Raw genomic sequence first — 27,955 nt, forward strand, 5'->3', positions numbered from 1 at the left:
TCAGCCGTGGGCCGGTCCACCATCCCTCAGACCATATTTTGAAAAAAAATATGAATGAATTCCTATGCCCCACAAATAACCCAGAGATGCATTTTAAATAAAAGCACACATTCTACTCATGTAAAAACACGCTGATTCCTGGACCGTCCATGGGCCGGTTTGAGAAGGCAATTGGGCCACATCCAGCCCGCAGCCCTTAGGTTGCTTGCCCCTGGTTTAGAAAGTTGTTGTGAAATTTTTGGTCAATTGTAGAAAGACATGGCAACTGTTGACAGAAGGTTAGATCAACTGCAGCAAGCTGATTCCTACATATTTGAGGTCTTATTCCCATATACAGTGTTACCTCAGATTACATACGCTTCAGGTTACAGACGCTTCAGGTTACAGACGCTTCAGGTTACAGACTCCACTAACCCAGAAATATTACCTCGGGTTAAGAACTTTGCTTCAGGATGAGAACAGAAATTGTGCTCCGGCGGCGTGGCGGCAGCAGGAGACTCCATTAGCTAAAGTGGTGCTTCAGGTTAAGAACACTTTCAGGTTAAGAACGCACCTCCGGAACGAATTAAGTACTCAACCTGAGGTACCACTGTAGAACATAACAAAATATGATAACAAATGCCAAAAAGTAAAAGTAAAAGGGATAATCCAGAACTGAGTGGTGATTACACCACTCATTTCAACATACTGTACTTACTATGCTACAAATCACACAGCTAGCTTCTGTGATCACTTCCATGAACTGCACAAGTACTCCTGAAAACACAAAAATTTTCATAGAGAGATGGGGAAGGCTTAGGGAAATTCTTATCGTCTCAGCCCTTCAACTGTGTTTGCTTGTTTAAAACATTTTTTATTATCACCTACAATAAAATACCACATTTAATATAAGGATAATGATAGTGACCCATCTTACAGGGATGTGAAATGCTCTGAAAAGAAAAATATCAAGTATTGTTATTATATGGTTTTAATCAGCTACAATGCCTCCTCTGTGTCTACAAAAACAGTGAGCCACAACAATGGGTAGTTAAATACAGCAAGGGAGGTTATGAATAGCCAGTTATTACTGTTAACAATGTTTTGCATAGCAATTTATTGTGCAGTAATTTTTGCCTACCTAAATCTTCAAGAATATATCTGTTATGACGTAAAATGAGTCCAGTTAATACTTAATTATGAAAGAAACTGGGGGGAAGAGAATATGATAATTTGTTCGCTATCTGGTGACAAATCTATTACATGGGACTGGCCTTGAAAACTGTCCAGATATTACTGCTTTCTGGCAGATTCAGCCCTACCATTAGGAAGGGTGAGGAAGTCACCTCAGGCAGTTGATTTTGGGTATCCTGAAGGGCAGAAAATAGTTATTTATTTTTTATATTACTTCTGGGGACAGGTAAAAGCACTTATGAGATTTTTTATTTTATTTCTTGCCTTAGGTGGGAAAATTGTTTGACAAGTCTTTGATGCTGTGCATCTCAACTTGTTTGTGATCACCTGCAGTACTTCAGACAGCAAGCTGTCTTGGGCCAACCTTGCATATAATCCTTCTTTCCTTTCCAGCATTTGCCAGTTTGCACCCAAGCTTGGCAGAAGGTGCTGGTATTTATTTATAAAGCTGTTAGGGCTTACCTATAAAGGCTTAAACAATCAGGTAACAAACACTATGCCACATGTAAAGCCCCACAACAGATGAATCATCCCTGCTTTGCAACTGACAGAAATTTGTCGAGATAGAGGTGAGGCATATGGAGTAATGACTTCTCCACGTAGACCATCCAGCTATGTAATATCTTTGTTAAATGGAACAAAATTATTGAAAACATTCCTGTTCCGTTCCATCATGTTTGGGAGAAATACGTGATGCCTGCTACTACTCCCCCTGCCTAAATCATAATTGGGTTTTATATTTACATTTTACTGCTTGGATTCTAGTTTCATTCTGTGGTATGATTTTTAAAGATAACTTACATTTCCATGGGTGCTCTGTAGCAGCCAAGAGATCTGAGGTCTTAAATGTCGAAGAATTGCTCATACATGGAAAGAAAAGCATTGGCACTGGCTTTCCATCCAATTTACTTTTTCTAAATAGGGTTCAGTGCCATTATTATTATTATTAATCTGCATGTCACACACTCATTCCTTGAATAAGTTTACCATTATTCTTGTAATGTTTCCATTGAACAAGAAGGAGCAGTAGAGAACAGGTGCTTGCATAGGTGACCCTTAAAATAAAAAACAGTAAAAGGTGGGCAGCCCATCTTCAACATTAGGGGAGGGGCAAGACTGACAGCTCGTTCCGTTTGAGCACGTTGACATGTACATCTGCCCCACAATCTGCAAGCGAAGAACTCATGAAATTTCTCTTTGCATCTTCTTCACACTAAGTCAATACAACTTTAACTTTCCTCTCCCTATTTTGCATTATATCAAATGCCAGTCTAGGTGGCTTATGACAATACAACTTGATGATGTTTTACCAGTAATTTCATTCATCCATACTAGAAAGGGAGCATGAGTTCTGCACCTCTTCTGGGGGTGCACAATAATAGATACTTTTCTTCAAAACTGCATCTTTACATTCATTACTTATTTGCAAGATTTGAGCTGGAGTAATTCTTTATCTAGCGCCCTCTAGTCTATGAGAGAGAAGTGAGACTTTATTCTACTTCCACAGGGCCTTGAAATGGGTATGGGGGTGTTATGACTGCTAAACATAACTGAGAAGTGAGGCTATAAAGCAATCCTCTCACCTTCTAGGTCGCCACTGCAATGTCCATCAAATGACTGGGAACTACATGTGGGATGCAAGTACAAATATGTCTTTTGATATCGGCGTGAATCAAGAGAGCCTGCTGCCTCTTTGGTGGAATGGATCAGAGCCCTTGTGGGTCACTATGATGAAAGCAAAGAGGAAAGTCTTCATGTACTATTGGCCTGGTGAGTGTTGCTGAATTTTGCACTTCTTAAAATTGCTGACTAACATTACATGTTCTACTTTTTAACTGCTCTAAATGCAACCTCAAGATCGATCGCTCTGGCTCTGACCCAACGCACAGCAACCAGAAGACTCTGTTTAAAAAGCTTAAATACCATCAACCAGCAAGGAAAGTCAAGCAGATGGGAACTGAAACTGGTCCACTTATTGCTTTCTCTTCTAGCATAGTAAGACTAAGAATGGAATAAGAACCCTTCTGAATTAGTCCAAACCCCCATCTAAACCAGTATCCCATTTCGTACATTGTCAGCCTAAGGGAACCTGTGTATCTATGGGGGTCACGCAAGCAGGACAAATGGCCCACAGTCATCTCTCACTGTTGTTCCATGGTAACCGGTACTCAGAGGCAAAGTGCCTCCGATTCTGGAGCTAGTACACTGCAGGGTACACACTTCTGCACACGAGGAAGCCTTTAAGTGGATGGCAACACCTATTCTTAGCTATCTATATATTATTATAGGCTGGTGGTGGGGGAGCTAGAAATTAATAAATGGTAGGATTTTGATCATTTGGGATATGAAGGGAAAACAACAGCTGTGGATGAATTCCTGGGCTAGCCTATACAGAAAACAATCTGGCCTAGCTAGGGCCATTAAGAAACAATACAAGGCCACTGAGGGCCATTGGCAATGCAAGGTAACTGCCCTTCCCACCTGCCCTGTGTCTACCAGGGTAACTGGTTATGATGGCACAGGGATATTTTGGGCCTTTGGCTCAAGGCTTGGGATAGCTGAGAAAAGGCAGAATGATCCTGGCTGGCTGAAGGCAAGCTGGAAGATATGCATTAGACTTCAGTGCTGCACTGCTATGGGGAACGAGCCCCTCTTGAGACGACCATGCTGCAATATCTGGACTCCCACCATCTAAATTCAGGTGTAAATATGTGAATAAACAGTATTTCTTAAAGTCACGACAGCCTCCGCCACGTCTTCAATTCCCCAAAGGGGCACAGACCATTGTTGAGGGCCAAGACACCTGGAATCCTGTGCACAACTGGGCAGGGATTGGAGTGGCGCTACCACAACCAGGACAACAATACTGTGGGATATTGGATGTCATATGAGAAAGATGAACAGGAGTATCTTCACCTTGACTGCAATTTGCAAATCGTTTAATCTAGAAAATACATATGTGCTATTTTTTTTCTAGAAAAAGAGGTGCCAGAACTCACCACTTACACCTCCCTTGTTCTCTTAGAATAGCAATGGCGTCCACCCGAGAGATGCCAGGATTGAACTCCTGCGAGTTCCCCCTGAAAAAAAGACCTGCATATGTCAGCTGCTTAGTGTAGCTGCCTTGAGAACCATGTTAGCACTTATCTACAGTCACCAACAGATGTTCTATCATATATAAATGGATCCTAACATTTGAGCTGCAAACTTTTGATATTAATCTCACCAAAATAGTATTCGGTTAATTCTGTTCATTAGGCAAAAAGCATATTTATTTCAATGAATATTTTCTAATATGTTTTCCAATGAGAGCAGTATGTTGATCAACACTGTCAATGTATCAAGCCATGCCTCTTATGTATCTGGAATGCCAACATGCAAAATATGCAAAATTCAGCAATTCCCTTTTTCCATTAAAAATTGGCGTCCATAACCCAGAGATTCATGGGCATCCCAGGATATACTGGTGTATTTCCTAGTCAGTCACTAGTTTTGCTAAACCCACAAACCACTTTCGCTTTGGAGGTAACATTGAATGTGGAACTATTGACAAAATTCTTGAGATATAGTCACTGGATATTATGCTTTATTTCTACAAATGGAGTCCCACGTTAATATTGCTTTTGTAATGGCAATAGTTTACTGTTGCTCCTTATGTGTGTGCGCACTTTGATATATGTGCAGGACTCTGTTTGTTTATGCACAGAGAATGCCAATGAGGGAGCTGAACTAGTCATTCATGTTCTATGCTAATTCATCTCATCTTACCACGTATGCACTTAGTCACGTCTCCCCTCATACAATACTGCATAAGACCATTCAACAGAAAGGGCAATGTCTCAGCAACAGACAGATACAATAATAATAATAGTAATAATGACAATACAAGTTGGCATTTGCTCAATTCTGACAGGCAGAGAAACAAGCCAAGCCATTCTTCCTTTCTTAAATAGGAAACCTGATGAACAGCTAAACTATCACAGCCCGTTAAGCCTTGCACACAAATTGCTATTGCTGTCAGATGTTCTTCAAATCCATCCAAATGGAATCTCATCTTATGATAATTCCCAAATGATTGTTTGACAATGTCAGCCTGTCCAGTTTTTATAAATACTTGTACAGAATAATAAAGAATTAAAGTCGTTTGATAAATTTTAAAACATGAATCATTTCATAATCAGAAAACAGATTCTGAACTAAGTTTTAAAACTGTAGAAACTATTAATTACTGGAGGATTTTGTCTTCAAAAGTTAAATTGCACTCAATTAATGTGTCTGTTTCAATGGTTAGACAAGTTAGGCAGCAACATTTTAAATTATTCCCTGATTAAAACAATTAGGACAAAATAAGCATTAACATTTTAAATACTACAGAATTCTTAATTAAAATCTCCTGTATTTGAAAGCCACCCCAAACAAGGCATAAAAATCTAAGGCATCTAAAAATGCTAAAAGCTCAAAAATGGTTGAGTCTCAAGAGGAAGGAAACTCCACAGTTACAGTGGAGCCACTTAGAACATATCTGTACCTGACCTTGCAATGTACACAAGAAAATACTATCGTTTGCTCTTAAAGATGACAGTTCCATGGAACTAATGCTACAACCTGGGAACACTTCCTTGCCCATGCTTGGCCCAGAATGGACCATGGATGAGCACAGCAGGAGTTGGGAAGAAGACGGTATTGTGCCAGGTGTACATCATGGTTCTGAACCATTGGAACCCCTCACCTGCAGTCTAAAGTCATACACTCCAGTCAGAATATTTGTTAAACTTGAACAACTATATGCCTCAGAGCACATGGTATCTCAGAATACATGACATAACTAACATCTGTGCATCAACACTTTTGTGGATCACTGATACTGTTGTGAAAGAACCATGCAAATAAATTGACTGCTTTTGAGCTCCCGATTATTATTGATAAAATGTTACAATCCTCTCTTCTTTTTCAAAACTTGATTTAAGGTCATGTCAAATAACATTTTGAAGTGACTATGCAGCTGCTCAGTTTGTTTATAAGAATATGGACGTGTTTACTTCAACTAAAGTTGAATGACCATGTCACTAGTGAATTTTAAAAATCTAAAGTACAAAACCACAAATTCCATTCCTTTTACCCCTCTCCTTCTGATCAAGACATTTCCCAGACCATTTGCAGGAATCTGGAAACCTTTAAAAGAGTTGTGTTATGACATTCGGCATACAATTGCTAAACCAATGTTTAGATATACAATTGGAAAACGATAGAGGTTCAAGTCTCTGTGTCAAACATATAAAGATGCAGAATACTATACATAAGAAAGTGAAATGAAATTTAAGTTTTTTAAGGCTCAAACAGTACCTTACTATATAATACGATACCTACTACTACTATAATACAAAATAGTGCAACTGGGGTAGTTAAATGGTCTAAATACCAAAAGAGATATAGGCAGAGCAATCAGACAGGCTGCAGATGGACAAAAGCCTTTGCAGTTAGTTGTACTAAGCGAAGGGAATAGCCCTTTGTGTAGGCTCTCATCCCCTCTGTTGACTGGTTTTGGAGATTTTTGTACAGTTTCAGAAGCTGCAGAACCTGCCTGATTGGAGATGATGATGGTGGGACAAAAATGTGTGCATGCTCAATGGAGAATAATGACTGTGTACCTGTACTATGATTTTGAAAAATTGGTCTTCAGCCTTAGAGCCCACCAAGCTATGCTTTACAAAACCATGCTTTTGCTAACCGTTTCTACCTGCTGGCAAGGAGGAAATACACAATGCCATAGAACTAAGACCCATGTTCAGGTGGGTTTTAAAGTTTAGGAAAATGTGCTTTATGAAGCTCTCTATAGGTCAGACGGACACAGTAAAATGCAGCAAAAAAAAAAAAAAAAGGACCTGAAAGCGGGAAAAGAACAATAATAGAAACCCAAACAATTACTTAAAGAGCAGAAAATGCTACGAGGACCATCAATACCTGGCCTCTTAGGGCAGCTGCTGAGAACTAGTAGTTACTAGATAACACATAAATTTTGAAAGCATGTAATTCATTACTTATATAGAGGGCATCTGACATTCCTCAGTTCTAGTTACAGGTAGGTAGCTGTGTTGGTCTGCCATAGTCAAAACAAAATAATAAAAAAAATAAAAAAAAATCCTTCCAGTAGCACCTTAGAGACCAACTAAGTTTGTCATTGGTATGAGCTTTCGTGTGCATGCACACTTCTTCAGATTCTTCAGTGTAAGACTTCCCACATTACTTGTTTTCTCCAATGCCACCACCATTTCCCCTCATTCCTCCTTTTGTTTGACTCTCCTGGGACTATTCAAGGAAATACATATTACAGAACTATGATTTCAGGGTGTCTGGGTTATGAAAAACTAAATTGCTTGTGTTTTTTGTTGCTAAGCAGAGCAGCTATAAATATTAATACTAAAACACGGTTCTCCTGTGTTCAGAGCTCACGTTCCCCCCTTTAGGAGTTGCCACAAGCTTCTAGGACTCAAATCAGTGCATTTTTTCTGGGAAAGGTTAGAGGTGACGGAAAGTTAATTGGTGTAAAATGCTTTCATAAGATCCTGTGGGGAAAGAGATTCAACATTTCAGTTCCAGAAAGAGGTTTTGCACATCTGAATACAAAATATTTGGTAAAAGTATTTTTGAATTCTAGACTATTGCTGTTCTTAATTTCTTGTAATATGGAGCAGTGTAACTGATTAGTCCTATACAAACAAAACTGATTTTTGATAAAATTAAGAGTTTTTATTTGAAAAAAAATGGTTGAATTTTAAAATAGTTTAATTCTAACAAGCAGCTAACCAAAATGGCTGCAAATCCTTCAGATTCCAGTTCTGAATGTTCAAAATTAGCCCTTTTCTTTTGGGAACATACCAGGAATATACAGAATTCATGTCTAAGGTCAACATTTTTTATTTTCAGATTTTGGGTTTCAAGACGGATGTTTACGGGGTGACCTGGATATTTTAGGGGAGTGCAGGGGGAGGAGAGAAAGAGGAAGTCCTGGTGCAAAAGCAGAACTTCACTGGTGCAGGCTTGTATATCTCAATCTAAGAGTTAAGAGTCCCTTTCAATATATCCATCCCTATCTAAATATTGATGACATTATTTAAATTCGTAATTCAAAATTCGGAAGCTGAATTAAACTAATTAAACACTTTGCTTTAGGGTGTGAAGTTGAAATCCTTGGAATTCGACCTACCTACTGCCTACCATATTATAGTGTTCCAACAGATGGCAATTTCTCCAATGCTGTGTATAGTGCTATTGAGCTTCTGAGGTAAAGTAATCAAATGTTTTATTTATTTCTCTAATCTGAGGAGTAAAACCTTCCTCCCCATAAGAGTAGCAGCATGATATGATGACAAAGGTAATTTATTTTGGTTTTCTGCATTATGGGAGATGCAAGAAAGGACCCTTAATTGAGAGAATGCAGGGAGGGGGTGGCAGATGAGGGGGCAAAGACCAACAACGTTTCCCTCAGTTCCCTCTTTGTTTTCATCTCCAGTTAAATTTGACACACAGACACACACAGACGGGGAAAGAGGAAGAAGTCCATAATGGTTATGAATGTAGCACTTTCCAAATGAAGATTTGTACCTATTTATACAACTGTCTTCCCAATGTACAGTATTCTGAAGATTAGTTCGGCATGCTAAAAGCCACTGAAAGCATCAACACAAACTGGCATTACACCATAACAACTGAGCTTAGTTCCGAAGCTGCTCCACTTGGAACGGCCTATTTACTTGTTGACTATATCTATAAACTGCCTTTTGGACAAAACATTCAGGGTATAAAAAAATGGCTTACAATATAAGAAACAACGGTGCAATGGGGGGAGGAAGAGGCAAATTAGCAAATTCAGGAATGTAGAGGAATTAAAAAGCATGGCCTGCGCCTTCTCTGCAACACTTAGCTACACATAGCATGAAAAAATCCAAGTCTTAGTGTTGATTCTGAAAGATGCTTCAAAATAGTAGCATACTATACTTGTTTTACACCTAACTCTTTTGCGGTGTTGCCACTCTAGAAGGGGCAGAGCAGATATGGCAGCAGTGTATTATGAACGGATTGATGTAGAAGGTCATCACTACGGTCCCTCATCTATTCAGAGGAAGAATGCCTTAAAAGCAGTGGATAACGTATTGCACAATATGACAAAGCTTATCAAGGTTAGTGTTACTTAGAGGCTACGGGGTCTATTAATTGCCCCACAGTCCTTTTCTTATCCTTGTTAAACATTCTTTGTAACTATTCATCAAAGGTTTCATCATACCTTATATATACATCTACACATCGTTTGAAATGCACCTGTTCCAGATGTGAGTCATAGGTACTTGTGATCAAATCAATGCACGTAACTGCTTCAAATGTGACAGGGTACACTTGCTGTACTCTTAGCCATTGCTGGATGTGAAGGTGGCCATTGCTGGATGTGATGTCATAAAATGCATAAACACTGCTACCGCTTACACACAAGGAAATAAAGGGAATAGTATATGCTGTGCTTGCAATGGTTCCCAAACGGCTGGCTCCAGATAGTGAAGAAAACCAGTTTCGTCAGAGCTCCAAGGTAAGCTGAGGGCCCACTGCCACCACAGCAAAGTCAGAATGCCAATGTATGCACGGAGTACCCAATAAATTCAGTGAGAAAGTGAGAGGATTGTCAGTTTGTATGTTCCACCTCTTCCAAGTGAAAAGGGACAACTAAGTGCCTGTCTTCAGGGCCCTTAAATTACCCAGGTCCTCAGGCTCAGTATCAGGCACCTTCAATTGTAACATCTACAACCCTTCCTCAGCCACCAACCCCATTTAAGCCAAATCGTGCTTTCCAACTAGCCACTAAAGGAGTCATCATAAAAAGGAAAGGGGGAAGAATCTATTTGCCCACTCCCCTGCCATTTGAGCACTGAGCAGAACTGGGAGAAGCCTCTGTCTGAAGTCTTGAATGTGAAACATTGGGGTGACTGGGTACATAGATTCACATGTTCCCTCAAAGAATGATTAAATCTACCATATTAAACTAGAAAATCAGTGGGCAAGGACTGCTCTGTTTCGCTTTCTTAGCATCCACTGACATTTTGTAGTTATGTAATAAATGTAGTAGACGCATTTAGCACGCATAACAGATTGATTCACGTCATCCAGATTACAGCATACAATAAGCATGAGGTAGTAAGATAAAACTGCAGCCTGCCTGCTCATAGGTGTGGGAAGGTGGAAGCAAATTTAATTGATTCTGCAATAACTGCAAGGTTATTCTCTTGATCTTTAAAAGCCTTTCATAGCTTGCAACCTACACATAGAGTATCCACCTGAACATTAAATCCACCAGCACTTCAATATTTCAAGACCTACACATATAAAATACTGCTCAAGAGGTTAGAATGAGTGCAAGTAGCAAAAGGGTTTTATGGTGTTGTTCCTGCTACATGGTTATATTTTAAAGAAACAATAAAGAATCAGAAAAAGTCTGAAAACCAAGAGGGTAGTAACTTAGTTGTGACTAACAGCAGAAGCAGATGTTAATCTCTCATTGTGCTACTTCTGAGGGAATATTTATTGTACAGCCACGGGGAAGCCACCAAGACTAGCCTCCCTCTGGCAAATGATCCCTGCTCTGGTAGGAATGTGTAGTTGCAGAAGTATTCACTCAGAGAGGCTTGCCTGGAAACATCATTACATGTCTTTAGGCACCAGATAAAAACATTCCTCTTTGTTCAGGCCTTTAGCCATTAAATAATCTATGGCCTGTTAAAACTGGGTGAGGGGATGATTGTTATTATGATCATTTTATTATTATGCTGCCTGTTATGCTTTTTATTATGTTTTTATTATTGATGCTCTGTAAAATGTGTTCTTAATGATGTACACTACCCTGGGATCTTTTGATAAAGGGCAGGATATAAATTGAATTGATGGTGATGATGATGGTTTGGAACATCAAATTGTAAATCTCTACCGCTTCCAGCCATTGGCACCAAGAATGAGGGCCGGGGATGCAGAGACTTAGGTCATTTCCACATTACCTGTTTATTGTACTTGCACCTTGATTTGTTTGTGGAAAGTTTGCAGGGAGGCTAGACAGTTTTGGCTATTTATTGAATTCTGAATTGTTTGCAGGAAGGCTGTATGATGCTGCATCAAACAATTCAGTCCATTTCTCCATCACTTTCCTTATCCCCCAAAGCCCAAGCTTTTTGTGGGAAGTGGGTTGACTGTGCAAGACTGCCACACCAACTTTAACTGCGCAACCTGAATTTGCCAGTATAGGAATGAATCCTACCCAAAAAACAGCACATCTGGAAGGGCCCTTACACTCAATGGTTGCATTCTCATCACAGTGTACAGTGGTACCTCGGGTTACATACGCTTCAGGTTACATACGCTTCAGGTTACAGACTCCACTAACCCAGAAATAGTGCTTCAGGTTAAGAACTTTGCTTCAGGATGAGAACAGAAATCGTGCTCCGGCGGTGCGGCGGCAGCAGGAGGCCCCATTAGCTAAAGTGGTGCTTCAGGTTAAGAACAGTTTCAGGTTAAGAACGGACCTCTGGAACGAATTAAGTACTTAACCCAAGGTACCACTGTATAGCATGTATATTCCATCTCTAACTAGACCCATTTATTTCAACTTAAGTGCAATTTTCTCTGAATCAAGACTAGAATGTTATTTGATATCAGCCCCTTTTAAGCTTGGAATGGTGAAGGGATTATTCCCCCACAGCACATTTTCTTCTATCAGCATGGCAGGAATGGTGAATCTGCTTACCGAACTGAAAATGGGAAGTGCATTGTGTATTTTTCCCAAGCTGCAATCACAGTCTTTACTATCTTGACAGGACAAGGGCCTGCAGAATGACCTGAATGTCATTCTTTTCTCGGATCATGGGATGACTGACATTTACTGGATGGAAAAAGTGATCGAGCTGAGAAATTGTATCAACATGAGCAATGTTATACAAGTAAAGGACCGAGGTCCTGTTGTAAGCCTGTGGCCAGCCAAGGAGAAGCAGTCCGAGGCAAGGGACCTTTTCTCTTCCGTTACCCACTTTGTGCCAGTCAGGGGTTTTCCCCTGCTTTCCTGTACCACTTAACACCCAGTTCTGCTGCTTGGCCCCCACACTCTGGCATTACTTGTGCATTCACAGGAAAGAACCTAGTTCTGGTCCATTATTATTATTACAGTTGTACCTCAGCTCCCGAACGCCTTGGAAGTCGAACGTTCCGGCTCCTGAATGATCGAAAACCAGAAGTGAGTGTTCTGGTTTTCGAACTTTCTTTTGGAAGCCAAACATTGGATGGCACTTCTGCAGCTTCTGATTGGCTGAAGGAGCTTCCTGCAGCCAATCAGAAGCCGTGCTTTGGTTTCCGAATGTTTCAGAAGTTGAACAGATTCCGTTCGACTTCCAAAGTACAAATGTATTATTATTTTATTTATTAAATTTGTATACCGCCCTATACCCATAGGTCTCAGGGCCGTTCACAAGATAAAAATCACAAAATAAAAACCCAAAACACATAATCAAATAAATAAAACACATCGTCTGCTAGCGTCCTACAGTCATGCATCGTAGCCCTAAGGCAGGCTTCCTCAACCTCAGCCCTCCAGATGTTTTTGGCCTACAACTCCCATGATCCCTAGCTAGCTGGACCAGTGGTCAGGGATGCTGGGAATTGTAGTCTCAAAACATCTGGAGGGCCGAGGTTGAGGAAGCCTGCCCTAAGGCAATGCTGCTGTAGTGCCCTTAACAAACTGGACTCAGCCTAAGAGACTGGTCCATCCTTTATGCGTCTTCATGACCTCTGAATCACCTTCCCATCAATAGGTCAGATTTTATCAGCAGGGTCTACATGTCACTTTAAACTACAATTGAGCTTAACTATGGCATAAAGGCTGCTGCATGGAACAAAAAGTGGCCACTTGGCTGCTTCCTGTGCCTTCTGCTCTCATAATGCTACCAGCCAAGCCATAGTTTGGCCAAGTAATATGTACAAAAATGCACACACTATAGTAAAGTGTGCACAAAAACCCATATATTCATGAAAATAACATACAAAAACGCATTACATTAGGGAAATAGGATTTGCAAAATTATGTGTGCAGTATTAGGCAAAATTCATTGACAATTTTTTGTAGTAGTAAATTGATGTGGGAATGTGGAGAACTGAAGAAAAATTAAAACTTGAGAAACCAAGTTCGCCAGTCACCACTTCCAAGTAAATGTGCACAGGACTGCAACCTTAATGTGTTTCAAAATATTACTACCTAACTTTGTGACTGGCTGAGCTAGGAATGCAAATACATTATTTCCTTCTCAGCAAGATGGGGGTGCAGAAGTTCCATTTCCCCTCCTTTAATTATATCCAAGCTCAATATTTTAAAAGGAATATTTTTCATGGGATTTTCTGCACAAGTTAGTAAGCCCACAGTGTTCCCATAATAGTTGTTTTTAAAAGGCCATATATCTTAGGGCAGTGTGATCGTCCATGCTAGCAATTATGATATGCATTGTGGCTTCATAGCTTTTCTTTCTTTGCAGGTATACAATAAACTGAAAAATGTGCCACATATGACAGTTTACAGGAAAGAGGATATCCCTGCTCGATTTTATTATAAAGAAGGGAAATTTGTCTCTCCTTTGACACTTGTCGCTGAAGAAGGATGGTTCATAGTGGAGGTAAATCATCTGTGTCACAAGTTGTGACCCATCAAACAGAAGACAGGCATGAATAGTGGCCTGTCTGATGCTTCATAAGTCTTCTATTTTTTTTTTTTTTTTTGCTCTATAGCAAAACCAGGAAGTTTAATAAGTCCCTTGTGGGCCACCATACATGGTTGATATCCTCTATTTTGCTTGTTGGCTCATAGGTTGTACTGACAGTTTGTATGAGTTGTTTTAAACTAAGGCTATTTTTCGATATAACCATATTTGGAAGAAAATTAAAGTTAACATATACTGTTTGAAAAGCTGAAATCACATTTTCATTTCAGGAATATAAGGAGATATTTACATCTATTTTAATTAACTGGTTTATTCTAAAATTATTTTCAGAATATCTAGTTCAGGGTGGATTAGCATTTTACATTAAATGTTTTCTCTCTCTAAATGTTAGAAACTTTGCTGATACTGGTAAGGTTCTTCTGGAGTAAGTATGTCTCTTCCTACTCTTAATTTTTTATTGTTTCTAGCTTTTGAGAATAGCTTTCCACTATACCAGTTATTCCTGAACCACTTTCATTATTAACAGAACAGAATTTCAAAAATGGCTTTTTATTATATAGCGAATAATTGATTTTTAATTTCCTTCCTATCAAAGGGACTGTAAAATGGCTGCCAAACCTATCAAATATTATATTAAATATATTTTTAAGGTGTTATTGTTGAAAATGTCTCAGCAACTCAAAATGTTTTCTTCTTTCTCACATCATGTTGAAAAGGCATAAGCAGAACACAGATGTCAGAAATGTCTTTGTCATGTTAGTCATCTGCACCATTTTGCATACAATCAGATCTCATTTTTAAGCTTCCTACCATATAGAACACCTACAGGTGTAATGATTTTCCTGGCTTGAGAAAATCTTCAATTCTACATCTGGTCCTAAATTATAGCCCAGTGGTTAAATTCACTTTGATTTCTTGGGTAACCCTCAAACTGTGGGTAGCACATAATGGTGGAAGATTTCTTGGTGTGGGGAGAGGGTGTCCAGTCTTGCTGCTGAGCAACTATGTGCAGAGCTCAGTGGAGTGGGAGGCCAACCAACCAGAAGAGCCCCTGAGGTGTACTTGCCTGGAAGGAGAGTCAGCATCCAAAGTCAGGTCCAGTCCTAAGGTCAGGCAAACAGCTAGTCCAGGGATCAGGGAATCTGATGATCGGGGGTCAAGACAAGCAGGAAGCAGCAAGGTTGGGCCAGGAACTGCAAGGGTTGTTACCAGCACCTGACTGCTGCTGGAAGCTCTGCTTAAGAAAGCTGACGCCAGCTGGTTCTCATCAGTGCCTCCTCTTCTGTGTCATTGAAGGCTGATCAGCTGCAGGTGGAGTCTCTCCACCTTCAGGCTGCTGTTCAGCAGGCAAAGCTGACTCCTGGCCCATGACAGAGGGACTGACAGTCTTCCAGATGTGGGAAACATGGTATAGTTGGATGCAGTTTTGCAGCTCACAGGAGGAACAATAGTGTGCAAAATGAAAGTAAAATTTTAACTCTTTTTAGTAAAAGTGTGTGATGATGCGTGTGCCTACTTTAACAGATTATCAGCATATCATCCACCATTTTGGATACACACACACATTTAAAAATTACAAAAATTAAAATACAACATAGTTTACATGGTCCAGGCACACCAGCTGTAGGGGGAAGTTGGTAGAGCACCTCAGCCACCTATCTTGTTCCAGTTTGTCTGTATCACCCATTACTGTCTCTTTTGTCTTGGAGGCCAACTGCCCAAAGCAGAGTTCATTAGAAGCTGGTTGACACCAGGAGAGCAGTCAGGCCTAGAAGTCTTCTTAAATAAATAAAGCTGAATTTCCAACTCAAGACTATTTTAGCCTTGGTTGCTGTGGTTCTTATTATGATTGTCCTGTTAGAGGACTCCAACGCGGAAACATAGCTGATTTGGTAGGTGTCTCCTTTCTTGCTCACCATGCCATATTCCCTCCAAAAAGTAGTAGGGGCTGCCATTAAAACAATGGCCTTACACACATCTGGAGAGCTGTCAGAACTGATTTATGATTTGTTATTTTTTATTACTGCCCAACAAAATATAGGTACAGTTACCTTGGGTTTGGGTTCTGCCAGTGACAAATATGCAAAACTTGAATGTCACTGGCATGACACATTATCACTTGTGTTGGATTTTAGGCTTATACAGTGGAGAGATGCATGATTTCTGCTACACACAGTTGCAGCATAAAATCTGCCACTGTCTCCAGTGATGGGTTGTTCAAATTCCCCTTCCTGTATGAGTGATGCCAACAAGAGTGAGCAAGGGCTCGATCCAAAGAATGATGCCCTTCCAATTTATAGCTTCAGTGAATTTGAGCTAGTAACACAATAAACTGATGCTGGAATCCCTTTTGACTTTTATCTGCTTCTATTTATGATGAGAATCCTTGCCTGTCAGCACTGTAGTCATTAAAAAAATAAAAACCTTTAAAAACTCAGGAGCCCCTTGAGTATCCATACATTTCTCTATATTTAATAGTCAGCAGATGTACTAGATAATTGAACAATTCTAGCTGACAAATTAAATCTGTTTCCTTTTCTCTATCTATTTTTACTGACAGTACTCAGAGTGAGCAAAGGGGGGGGGGAATTGGCTCCCCCTTCTAACTCCAGAGCCCCTGCCCCTGCTCTGTTTAATTCATTTCCAGGCTGTCAGTGGTCTGCACAACGTCTACCACGTTTGCGAGCGTTAACCTATGGCCTGCCAAGTCTTACCTAATTTGTAAAATAGTCTTATGCCAGCATGGCATAACTTGTTAAAACCTTTCAAAATTTGCTAGACGTTGCTGTTGGCTAATCTAGCAGTGTATCAAAACTAATAAATCAAAAGTGCCCTCTGCTCAGGTCCACGTATGAAGAAAATGCCTATCAGTGCCTGTTGAGAATGAAGTCCAAAAGCACAGCAACTTTCAGTACATAAAATCAAACATATTGAATGTATGGGATAATACATTCAAATGTATTATAGGTTTTCTTATTAAACCGTTATGTCACCACAGTAATTCAGCTAAGGTGGAAGTCAAAAAACAGGGCCAGAGTTATCAGAATGACATTGGAAAATGGGGACTGTGTTAGTGAAGCATACATTCCTGTAAAAGAAGGATCAAAGCCAGCTCTTCTCAAAACCATTGCTTGCTGCAGCTGTTGTGGCTGAAGTGATAAACCAGTTTATTGTTTAAAGGTGAATGTGCAGTGTGCTGGTGCACAGGGCTAAAATTGGGCCACTTTTCTCTTTCCCATTTCTGCTCCAGTATTTGGCTTAGCATTATGTCCAAACTTGGGCTCATAGGTTGTATCTCTCAAAAAAAACCCCATAAGTTATAATCAAAGTTTGTTCTTGGCTTACTGGTACAGTAGTGTTTTGTTTGGTGGGAGACAAACAATGGCTTAATTGTGGTTTAAAAGATGCAGAATACAGAACAGAACTCTATAGTATGGGGGTTCATGGGGTAGCTGGAAGAGATACCAAGGCCTTTTCTTAAATTTCCTTGATGCTTACTCACAAATATCTCCTTGATAGACGAGTCATCCTGAACTGTTTTCGCAATCATGAATGCAGCTCGGAAGGATACCTGAGTTTTCTTCCTGCTCTTTGAAAAGATGAGGGCAGTCACTTCATGAAACACTACTGACCTGTTTGTGTTAATATAATACTGTATAATGGTATTTAATCTATATCAACTAAATGACCAGTTAAACACATTTACACAGGGCTCTCATCTAGGATGCCCTTCATATTTTTGATTTTACCAACACTATGTCTATGGAGGACTAAACTGCAGTGCAAAATTAAAACTAGGATGGCAATCCTATACAGTATGCACACTTATCTAGGGTAAGTCTCACTGAATGTGGGACTTACTTCTGAGTGGGCATGCACAGGATTGTGCTTCAGTCATTTAATGTGTAGGTTCTGTATTTGTAGCGCTGTATGACCTTTTGTCAAAGCAATTAAATGCAATTACTTGATTTAACGATTCCATTCTTTAGATCCATTCATCTGGATGATCACCTTTACTTGGAAGGAAGTTTAATTAGTTTCACAGTGGAACTTCTTCTCAATAACTATGTTCAGGACTGAAGCCTGTTCATGTTGAACAGAATTTCTTTCCCCTACAGAGCAAAGAAAAGCTTCCATTCTGGGAGAATGGAACTGGAAAAAGAGATGCCTGGCAGAATGGATGGCATGGCTATGATAATGAACTGGTGGATATGAGAGGATTCTTCCTTGCATATGGGCCAGGTAGGTCAACTGGAGAAGTAGATAATCACCCTATTCCTTCCTTGCTTGCAACAGATGCAGTTTTTGGTGCTCTCTGTTGAGTGTATGTGGACACTAGTTAATTGTGCAGATTCAGTCTTTCTGCTACAACAAGTGTGGAGAACCTGTGGCCCTCCAGATGTTATTGGACTCCAACTCCCATCAACCTCAGCAAACATGGTCAATGGCCAAAGACAATGGGAGTTGCAGTTTAGCAATGTCTAGAGGGCACTGTGGGTTAAACCACAGAACCTAGGACTTGCCGATCAGAACCCCGGAGTCGGTCACGACTGGACCTAATGGTCAGGGGTCCCTTTACCTTTAGAGGGCCTAAGGTTCCTCACACTGTGCAAATGAAGCAGAAACAAGAGTTACTCTACTTCCAACTTCTATGCCTTGTTTTAAACTGCTTGGGAAAATAGCGTATAATTTGCCTTACCAGCATATTTCCAGCAACTTTGTTAAAATATATTGTCCTAGCCATTATGAACTACATAAGGGAGCACAACTAATAAAATGTCTTTCTGTTTAGACAGCACAGAATGAGAAAGTGTAAATCTTGCATAATATGGAATTTTATTTAAATCCTAATCCTAAATCTGTCACGAGCCAGAGCAACATACGCAGTATTTTTTAATAAAAATATTTATTTAAAAAAATCACAGTGGTTTGCAACAATATGAAATCCTAAAGTTAAAAGTAAGTTAAAAACCAAAAGAATTAAAAACAAGCATCAGTATACCATTGTGGGGGGGGGGGTGTACTCTTTATTGCCTGCAAAGGCCTGGGGGAATAGAAAGGTTTAAAAGTTGGCACAGAAGGTGACCGCTGAATCTCTATTGGCAGGGTCTAGGCTGATGACACTAAAGGCTCAGTTTCTCAATGCTGTAAAATTATTTCCTTTCCCCGCCCTGCAAAATAGGGCAATATTTATTTTGTTTAATATTACAATACACAGACATTGCAGTTAAAAGTAAACCTGTTAAGTACGGTAGGTCTGTGTAAGCCGCCACTCAAGGATATATATTATAGTTAAAGGCAATTTTCTTTTGAAAGCTATGATAATTGTGCTGGGTTGAGAGGTTGCCAGTAGTCTGAGATTTCATCAGCTACATTGGATGTTCTTGAGTAATATTGGCAGAAGGAAACATTTAGCTGTGCCCCCCTGTGTTTATCAAAAGTCTGGCTTGTCGTGAACTGTTTTTGTTCTTGGAGTTGCAAATGTTGGACCCCTCTGCCTACAGTCAAGGCTCTGTGTACTTTTTATTGTGTTAAAAGAATAATAATCCATCATTCAAACCTTACGGAGAAATTATCTCTCTCCACTCACAGTAAACAAGGAGCAATTTTTCCAACATTTCACCTTGACCCAATCCTTAAACTATTCATGTTACTTGTCTGTTATCAGAGGAGTATCTTTATTTGTGAAAGCATTGAAAACCAGCTTTTGTTGGAGAAATAAGTTCTTTCTACTGAACTCAACAAAAGTATTCCAAGTAGTACTTTTTGATTTCCTGGAACCAGAGCAATTCAAAATTATTCAAGGCTAAGATGAAGTCTCACGGTCTATTCTTTGTCTGTTAAGCATACTCAGTCCAAAGTACATCCAAAGTCATCTCCCCCTCACAGAATGGGGTGGATAAGGTTCATTATTTCCTCAACTGGTATAAAAAAGGGCTATATCACTAGCAACATATTCAACTGTCTTTGATTTAACCATTGTGAAAAACCACATCCTATAATTATAATTGGGAGGACTGAATTGGTTCTTTATTATCAAGTAGGACCCAAACACAAAATGGTAAAAATCATGTGGGCATGCATATATATTCTTGCTATGTTTTCTCAGTGTCTTACATAGGAACATAATGCCTTATATTGATTCAGACCATTGGTCCATCTAGGTCAACAGACCCTCTCTGAGGTGTTAAGATTTGTAGTTCCTGCCAACCTAGCAGTTTGAAAGCATGCCAGTGCAAGTAGATAAATAGGTACCACTGCGGTGGGAAGGTAAACAGCATTTCCGTGCGCTCTGGCTTCCTCCCTGGTTCCCATTATGCCAGAAGCGGTTTAGTCATGCTGGCCACATGACCCAGAAAGCTGCCTGTGGACAAACGCCGGCTCCGTTTGCCGGACTGAAAGCAAGATGAGCACCGCAACCCCAGTCGCTTTGGACTGGACTGAACCATCCAGGGGTTCTTTACCTACCTTAACCCTACCTTGTGGTAAGCTGAAAATGCAACTCTTTACCTAGGCCTTTGACACCTGAGAGATATACTTTAGGACTCACTATATTCTCTTGATTGTCATTTGTTTTACCTAAATCATGGTGAAGGGAAGGGATCTTAATCATATTATTATCTATACTGGCTGGCAGCAGTTCTTCAGGATCTTAGGCAGTAGGCCTTCCCAGGGCCAGCCTGGTGATGCTCGGAATTGAAACTGCAAAATAGATGCTTAACAACTGAGCTGTAACTGTTCCCTGTACCTGGGCATACTATGAGTGGGAAAAGGAAGTAAAACATAATGGAGCAAATATCTCAAAAGCAAATGTTAAGGTTATCAAGGATACGAACAGAGCTAATGTGGCACGACGGCCACATATGGAGAAATGGAACATACAGTCAAAATTACTTTGCAGAAATAAGCCTTAGCTGGATTCCGTCCCAAACTGATCCAGGATGGCAAGGACTGCAGCAGAGTTGTTACTGTGAAATTCATCCAAATTGGATCCTTCTGCTAGTGGGAAAAGTAAACTGCGGCATAACCTGAAGTCAAGATCCAGGGATGTGATTAAAGGCAAAAGAACAGTGGGTAGCAGACAATGCCAAACACAGAATACAAGATACCAAACCAACAATAAAATGTTGCTTAAACAATACTTTTGGAAATACCCACACCTGCTCACGGTCAGCAAGATCCAGTCATTAGGTTAGGAGGTTCTTCCATGTTCTCTCAGATCCTCTGATATTGGACCAGAGGGCCGATTCACAACATGCACTAATAACTGTGCAGTAGTGACTGAAAGCAACTTCACATTGAGGCTGACTAACTGGTATAGTAAGCCTTCATGAGAGTACTATGGGGAGAAGTGAACATTTAAATGTGGACCATGCTTGCTAACTTTTGTTTGTGTTGCTAAAGGCTTTCTGACCTCATGCAAAAGCGAGGCAAACGTTAAATTTCAGGTGATATTAATTTAGCTTGCAGCATTGCAAAGTACGCTACTGATCTAAAATGCCTCATTGTCATTTTGTTTCAGATTTCAAGTCTAACTTCAGAGCCGCGCCAATCAGATCAGTTGATGTTTATAATGTCATGTGCAAGGTTGCAGGAATACAGCCATTGCCAAACAATGGGTCCTGGTCGAGAGTGCAGTGTATGTTAAAAAATAATGCCAGTTTGGCACCATCATTCCAGTGGAGCAGCTCTGTGCTGGCACTACTTCTGTTTGTATTGTTTGTATAACAGATCTTGTTACTCCGGTCCCAATACAATGTCAGTCAGTGTGTCCAGTCTTTTTTTTCCATTCGTCATTTGAATAGCAGTATTAACAGAATGCTGTCTGGGGGAAGATTATACATATGCATTTCTAAAGCATCAAACCCAGCTTCACATGTTTATAGGCACTAAGAAACATTATGTAAGCTCCTAGTCCTGGGGCATGCACTACCAATGAGGGAAAGAAGGAACATTTTCAATGGTATTCGTCTCCAGCTCCCTAAGCAGCCTCTAGGTAAAACAAGCACATGCTTAAGACTAAAAGGTCTACACGAAATCTAGCCATTTTGGTCCTAGAAGTCTTCCTGGCTTTGCATTTATCTACATGTAGCAGGTATATGGAAAGCTCCATTTGCTGACTAGACAGCTACCCCCACTTAGGCTATCCCTTAAGCCAGGTATGGGCACAAGTCAGGCTCGAAGGATCTACTCCACTTGTATCCCCCACCTTTAAATCAAGATCCATCAACCTGAGCCTGGTACAAAAGACTCTGAGCTCAGCGTAGGACCAGAACTTAACTGACCTTAGAGTCCTTCCACAAAAGAGATCCATGGTTTACTACTACCCTCCCCATTGGGTCCCCACCCCATTTAATGCTTAATTTTTGTTACTATTGATCAGCTAGGAACAAGAAAGCTTTGCTGATGTACCTCAAATTATCCAGAGATCTACCACTTGAGCCATAAGCCCTTCTCCATAGGCACCAAGCATTTGTTCCGAAACCAATGATGCTTTACTTGTCTATGGCCTTCCCTGCATTTCTGCTTTAAGCTGAAGACTTTGGCATCTGGCACTGTAATGGTAAACATTTAGATCAGACAAAGGCTCCTTGGTTTTACCAGAACGTAATGGCAATGCCACTCAGCTTCAGATAAAAGTTCCAGGTGCTAGTTTTCTATCCTGGCATGGAAGTTACCTCACAAATGTCACAAGTCACTTCTTCATTCCTGTTCTGTGCTAATGCTGCAGATCAGTATGATTTTATTTAGCTTTAGCTTTCTTTAAAATATTTCCAGTGGGAAATAAAATAAAGAGTCCCTATTCTTTGGAAGTCAGGTAACCAAATTTAAAATGTGTTTCCAACTTAACCTAATGCCAGAGCAACCATGTGTGATTAGCATTTCCTTGCATTAAGGTCATTCAGATAATTGAGGTTTTAGAAAAGGGAGAGATGCCAAGCCCTTCCTCTCTTTTAAAGAGATAAGAGTGCATTCGCTCACCATAATGCAAGAGAAAAAATTCCCTTAACAGCTTGAAACACCAGTGTGAATGTTAAAAGCAACTTTTGAAAAATTCTATGTAAAATTAATTTTTTAAAGATTAAATATTCAAAATTCTTCATAGCTTTGGCTTCTTTAAACAGAAGATGTATCAAGGATTACAACTATGCACGAGCCTCTGCATGTCTCTGTCACATAGACACACATATTAACCCTGACAGAAGAGTTCTGCAGTAACTGGTAAACCTTTATGCAATTTTTTAAAGTTCAAGTGAACCATCAAATCCATTCGAAGGAAAAATAAATAAAAGAAAAACAGTCTTTTGTTACCAAGCTATTGAGTATACAAGGCAATATAGTTCTTTCTAAGCATTTGCAGTAGCTGGGGAACAAGCATCTATTGTTTAAAAGTCTGTGTCATTCATTAATAGACCAGGCACTTTGAATTCTTTGGAGCACTCTCCATGCCTCACCACTAATAATAATAATAATAATAATAATAATAATAATAATAATATTTCAAAGCCATCACAAAAAATACTGAATTGCAAGTCAATTTTTCAAGAAGATACCCAAACAGGAAGCACTAGGATATGCAAACAGTACAGAAGTCCTTTGTGTTCTTGTGAACATTTTTTTTGTCTGCTTTGCCTTTCATCTTTCATCTTCTTCAAACTTGAATACATTTGTGCCATCCTATATATGTTTACTCAGGAGAAAGCCTCTAAGTTCAACAGGGCTTACACCCAAGTAAGTGAGAGCACAGAATGGCACCTTTTGTTTTCTATATATACAATGCGAATTTAGCATAACACTCCATTCATAACAGCTGAATTATCCTGGTTTGCACCAGAAGGGATAGAGTTTTGAACTGAACCATTATTGTATCTGTATAAAAAAGAAGTGCCTTTATTGACTGATGCTGAGCCTCTTCCACAGTAATTGTGGTGGGACAGAGTTTTCAATATGTTCCCAGTTTAATGGGTGGGGGGTTGTGCAAATAGATACAGCATGATACCTCACTAACACGCACCCCAAAGATATCAGTCATTCATAAAGGAAACAGAGAAGTAGCTATTCTTAATGTTGAATGACCTTAAGAGGACTGATTGAACCACTCAGTATTTTTGTGTCTTTTGTACTGATTGATGTTATACTTTTTTTTTAAAGTCAGAGATTTGCAGTGCAGCATTCTAATGTGTACATAGCACAAATGGATGTGTGTTTTTAACATATAGATACAATAGGAATGGGGGCAGGGTTTAAAGAAACAATGAGTGATGTTTGGAATACTGGTAAACAATAGACTAATATAAAAAAACCAGCAAGATCTTGATATCTACAGTATTACACATTATTGCAAATACAATATGCTTATAAAGAAGCACTAAACAGCTTGGTCTCATTGGTGAAATCAAGGCAACCAGCTTGGCCCACTTCTCTGGGCCAAGAAAAACATTTAACATACATTTTTTAAATAAAAAAGATACCAGTATCATAATCACAGCAGGTGTGTGGGGTTTAACACTTTCCTTCCCTGCTGCACTCCTGATGAAATAAAATTCGTTCCTCTGAAGCTACTATTTGCACCAGAAAGGACTCTTCCATTAGGCTAATGCGGAGAGGAAGGTCCTCCCATGAAAAATGAAGTGATTTTCATCCAAATCACTGCAGGGGAGGAAAAACTCTTCCTCCTTGCTATGATAATGATGATGATGAGGACCCCCCCCCAAAAAAATCTGAGCTGCTATTTGAATTATTAAAAAATCAGGCATATGAAGTGTAAAGATACATTTAGCATCACTTCTACTTTGACCCTCAGTGGTAGGGTTTTTCCTTCCCCTTTATAATTTATACACTGCTTTATTGTTTTAAAACCTGTAAGTGGTTTACAAGAAATATTAAAAATTGGTTACCAAGTTTTGATTTAAAACTTTCTGGTACATGGGTGTGGCCAGAAGCCAGAGTTTAGGGCAAGTTTAGAGGCAGAGTCTGGCAAATTTCAGAGCACTGTACAAGGAGGTAGAAGGAGTAGCAAAAGCTGTCTGTTAATTCTGGTGTCGGCAGTTATGGTAGGCTTAGCTTGTCTGAGCATATCCAGAAAAGGGGGTGTCAGAGCAATTGTCACTTCATTGCTACTGTGTTTCTCTGTTCATCTAGCTTAGTATGCGTGTAGGTGAAGCATGCACACTAATGTAAAGATCCCTCTGCAACTTTTCTTCTATTTTTTGGAGGCAATCTGCCAATATCTGCAGCATCTACACAAATAATTCTGGCACCTTGCCCAGAGATCAAATGCTGATTCCCTCCCCCCCCCTTGGTTTTTTTTCTTTCTTTCTGGTTGGCTACCCTACTTAATAGAAAATAAATTGTCAACAGTGTTGGAGGGTTATTCTGATTATTCATCAGCTTAATGAATGATAGCTGTGGTTGTTTTTTGTTTTGTCAAACAAGGACATAAAGGTGGAAAATGAGAAATAACTTAAGTTAACCTAAGTCTTTACAGTACAATTAAATTTTGAATCTTTTGCCATTTCCTTTCCATGGCATGGATGAGCTCTACAGCTGTATGAAATGAACAAGTTGAAAATTCTTGTGTGCAGCAGCGGGGGGTTGGGGTAGCGGTAAAGGCTTTGCTCTGTTTTAAATAGAATCGTAGACACTGTGCTCATTTTATAGAGAATCAAATTCTAAAAGTATATCTGCACATCCCCAATTGTAAAAAACAGGCAGTGAACATTGTTATCCACTTCCCCCTCACAATAACGCTGAATGGTAGGTTTTGTGTGTGTAACTCTCCTCCCCATCAAAGAATCAGAAGAAACCTTCAAACCCCACCTTATTTAAAAATTAAAAAACAGGAGGGGGGGAGCATTGGTAAACACAAGGGGGATGCTTGAGGGCACCCTGCTTTTGGTAATGAAAACTGCATTAGGTCCTGAAAACAACAACAATATATTGCTTACATATATGTATGTATGTATGTATGTATGTCAGGCTAGTGCTCAGAGACAAGATGAGAATTTCCTTGCTTATTATATAGCTCTACTTCCCTTTTTTTTTTTACCTCAGAGCTCCCTCTTCTGGCCTTACTTAGGCCTACCTTTCTATATTTAAAATTCAAATACATTTAAAGCTAACACACAAAGAAAGGTTTCTCTCTTTGATAAAAGCAGTCTGAAAAGCAATACTCTAAAGTACTGTAGTTATTATTCTATTGGCACCAACATGCTTTTAGAGAGGGGGAGAGGATAACAACATGAAGAGACTGGAAGCACTGCCAATATGAGATATAACAGGGAAGTGGACTCTGACTGGCTGCTTATAACAGTTCAAGAATGACCACTGTCTGGTTTCAGCAGTTTATTTTTAAGGAACTAGAGCAGGCTTCCTCAACCTCGGCTCTCCAGGTGTTTTTGGCCTACAACTCCCATAATCCCTAGCAAGCAGGACCACTGGTCAGGGATGATGGGAATTGTAGTCTCAAAACATCTGGAGGGCTGAGGTTGAGGAAGCCTGAACTAGAGACACACACTTTCATATCCAGGATATTATATTAGCTCCCTGAACAAGAAGGACATAAAAGCAAAATTTAAATCAAGTCATTTTCAGACTTCCTATGGAATTTTGGGCATCAGTATATTCTATGAAGAACCAAGGGCAAGCGGAAGCATAATTTACTTTCTAACATGCAGAAAACCAGGCATACTTAAAACAGGGGGTGGGGATGGGAGTTTCAACTTGGTTGGAAAGCAGTGATTATACATGAAGGGGGAAAGCCGGACTATTTGAAGTTTGGAAAAGAGGCATTAAGAGCAGAGCAATTGAGTGAAGCCAGTGATAACATCACTCATCCAAGTTATGTCTTCCAATTCTTTATATTTAATGCATATTGAGATTGATTTGGGGCTGGTTCACACAGTGCCTCAACATGTTAGGCTGCACAAATTGCAGAGCATATGAGTGAGCCTTGGGCTTAAGCAATCTCCTCTTGAATGTGAAAATGGGGCCTACATGTCTAGGCTCAACTAAGGCATCTATTCACTGTTAAGAAGAAATGGATGCATAATGTTTACTGGACCTGGTATAAACATGAGTATGCAGAGGGTATACGCATGTATGAGTATACATATGGCACTCAAATGTTATTGGAAATGTGGGAGGGCCTTTGTGAAGGAAATATGTGAACATACTTTCAATACACAGAACTATGGAACTGCAGAATGTGTTCTTTCACTGAGTTTATTCTTTTAACTTTCTAAATTACTAGCTCTTCCTTTTCTTTAATAGACACACTGCTCTCAATACACTTTCACTCACATAATTTTTCCACTTACACACACATCTGTCATCCCTTCTTGGTTAAGTTCCCACATTTATTCAAACTTTAAACTGTTGCTCTTTTAACATAGCTTTTTTGTTCTTTTATGGACCATTGTCTGCTGTGTATCCCTTTGGAACATGTTCCCTTCCGTCCAATGCAATTCAGTCTGTTTTAGGTAAGCCCCCCCCCCAGTTTTTCTGTTACTCTCAACTGTCCTCCTGCTACCCAGATTCAAATGGAGGTGAATGAAATGCTCACTTTGAATGCATTCTCTTCAGCTTCCCTCATTGCAACTTTTGAGGCGAGATTATTTCCCACCTAATTTTACCAATGTAGCTAAAACCATAATTTTTCTTCATACTGCTGAGGTTCCTGTTGCCCCTCCCTGCTGTTCTCCTCCCTTAAAGCACTTTTCAGGTCCACCTCACAAAGCAGTTTACATAAAATTATAAAAAACAGTAAGCATCAATCAAACAAAAAAGGCAACTGTTTTTGTTTTGAAGGTGCTTATCTACTTCTTTCCTGTTTCCCTCAGGGCAAGACTGTTCTGTGTGGTGGCAGTTAGTAGAGGCAGGTAGAAGGGCAGCCCTAAGAGCTGCATGGTGGTAGCTCTCCAAAATGGCTCCTACATCCATATGGGACCCCACAGTTTACAAAAGGAGTCATAACAAACCTTGGGTAAAATGACAAGGGTATTAGTTGTCTCTCATTGAATAGATAATGTGTTTGGGCAACACAGAGCTAG

The 27,955-nt window shown here is 39.8% G+C and overlaps 1 protein-coding gene and 1 long non-coding RNA gene across 2 annotated transcripts in view; one reads left to right on the top strand and one right to left on the bottom strand.

Moving 5' to 3' along the window:
• The window catches only part of ENPP6 (ectonucleotide pyrophosphatase/phosphodiesterase 6), a 26,993-nt gene extending 5,320 nt beyond the window's left edge, over positions 1 to 21,673 (top strand). Inside the window, exons 2-8 of the mRNA XM_053402528.1 lie at positions 2,764 to 2,943; positions 8,344 to 8,455; positions 9,209 to 9,350; positions 12,021 to 12,200; positions 13,722 to 13,859; positions 18,023 to 18,146; positions 21,427 to 21,673. Coding sequence (XP_053258503.1) covers positions 2,764 to 2,943; positions 8,344 to 8,455; positions 9,209 to 9,350; positions 12,021 to 12,200; positions 13,722 to 13,859; positions 18,023 to 18,146; positions 21,427 to 21,632 — 1,082 coding nt within the window. The 3' untranslated portion in view covers positions 21,633 to 21,673. The remainder of the gene's footprint in view (positions 1 to 2,763; positions 2,944 to 8,343; positions 8,456 to 9,208; positions 9,351 to 12,020; positions 12,201 to 13,721; positions 13,860 to 18,022; positions 18,147 to 21,426) is intronic.
• Positions 20,786 to 23,392, bottom strand: LOC128420711 (uncharacterized). Its single transcript, XR_008332092.1, has 2 exons — positions 22,317 to 23,392; positions 20,786 to 20,932 (listed from the first exon to the last, which is right to left on the bottom strand). It is a non-coding gene; the product is annotated as an uncharacterized LOC128420711 (long non-coding RNA).
• Between the last annotated feature and the right edge of the window lie 4,563 nt (positions 23,393 to 27,955).

Source organism: Podarcis raffonei, chromosome 9 (genome assembly GCF_027172205.1).
Source record: "Podarcis raffonei isolate rPodRaf1 chromosome 9, rPodRaf1.pri, whole genome shotgun sequence".
Taxonomy (NCBI): domain Eukaryota; kingdom Metazoa; phylum Chordata; class Lepidosauria; order Squamata; family Lacertidae; genus Podarcis; species Podarcis raffonei.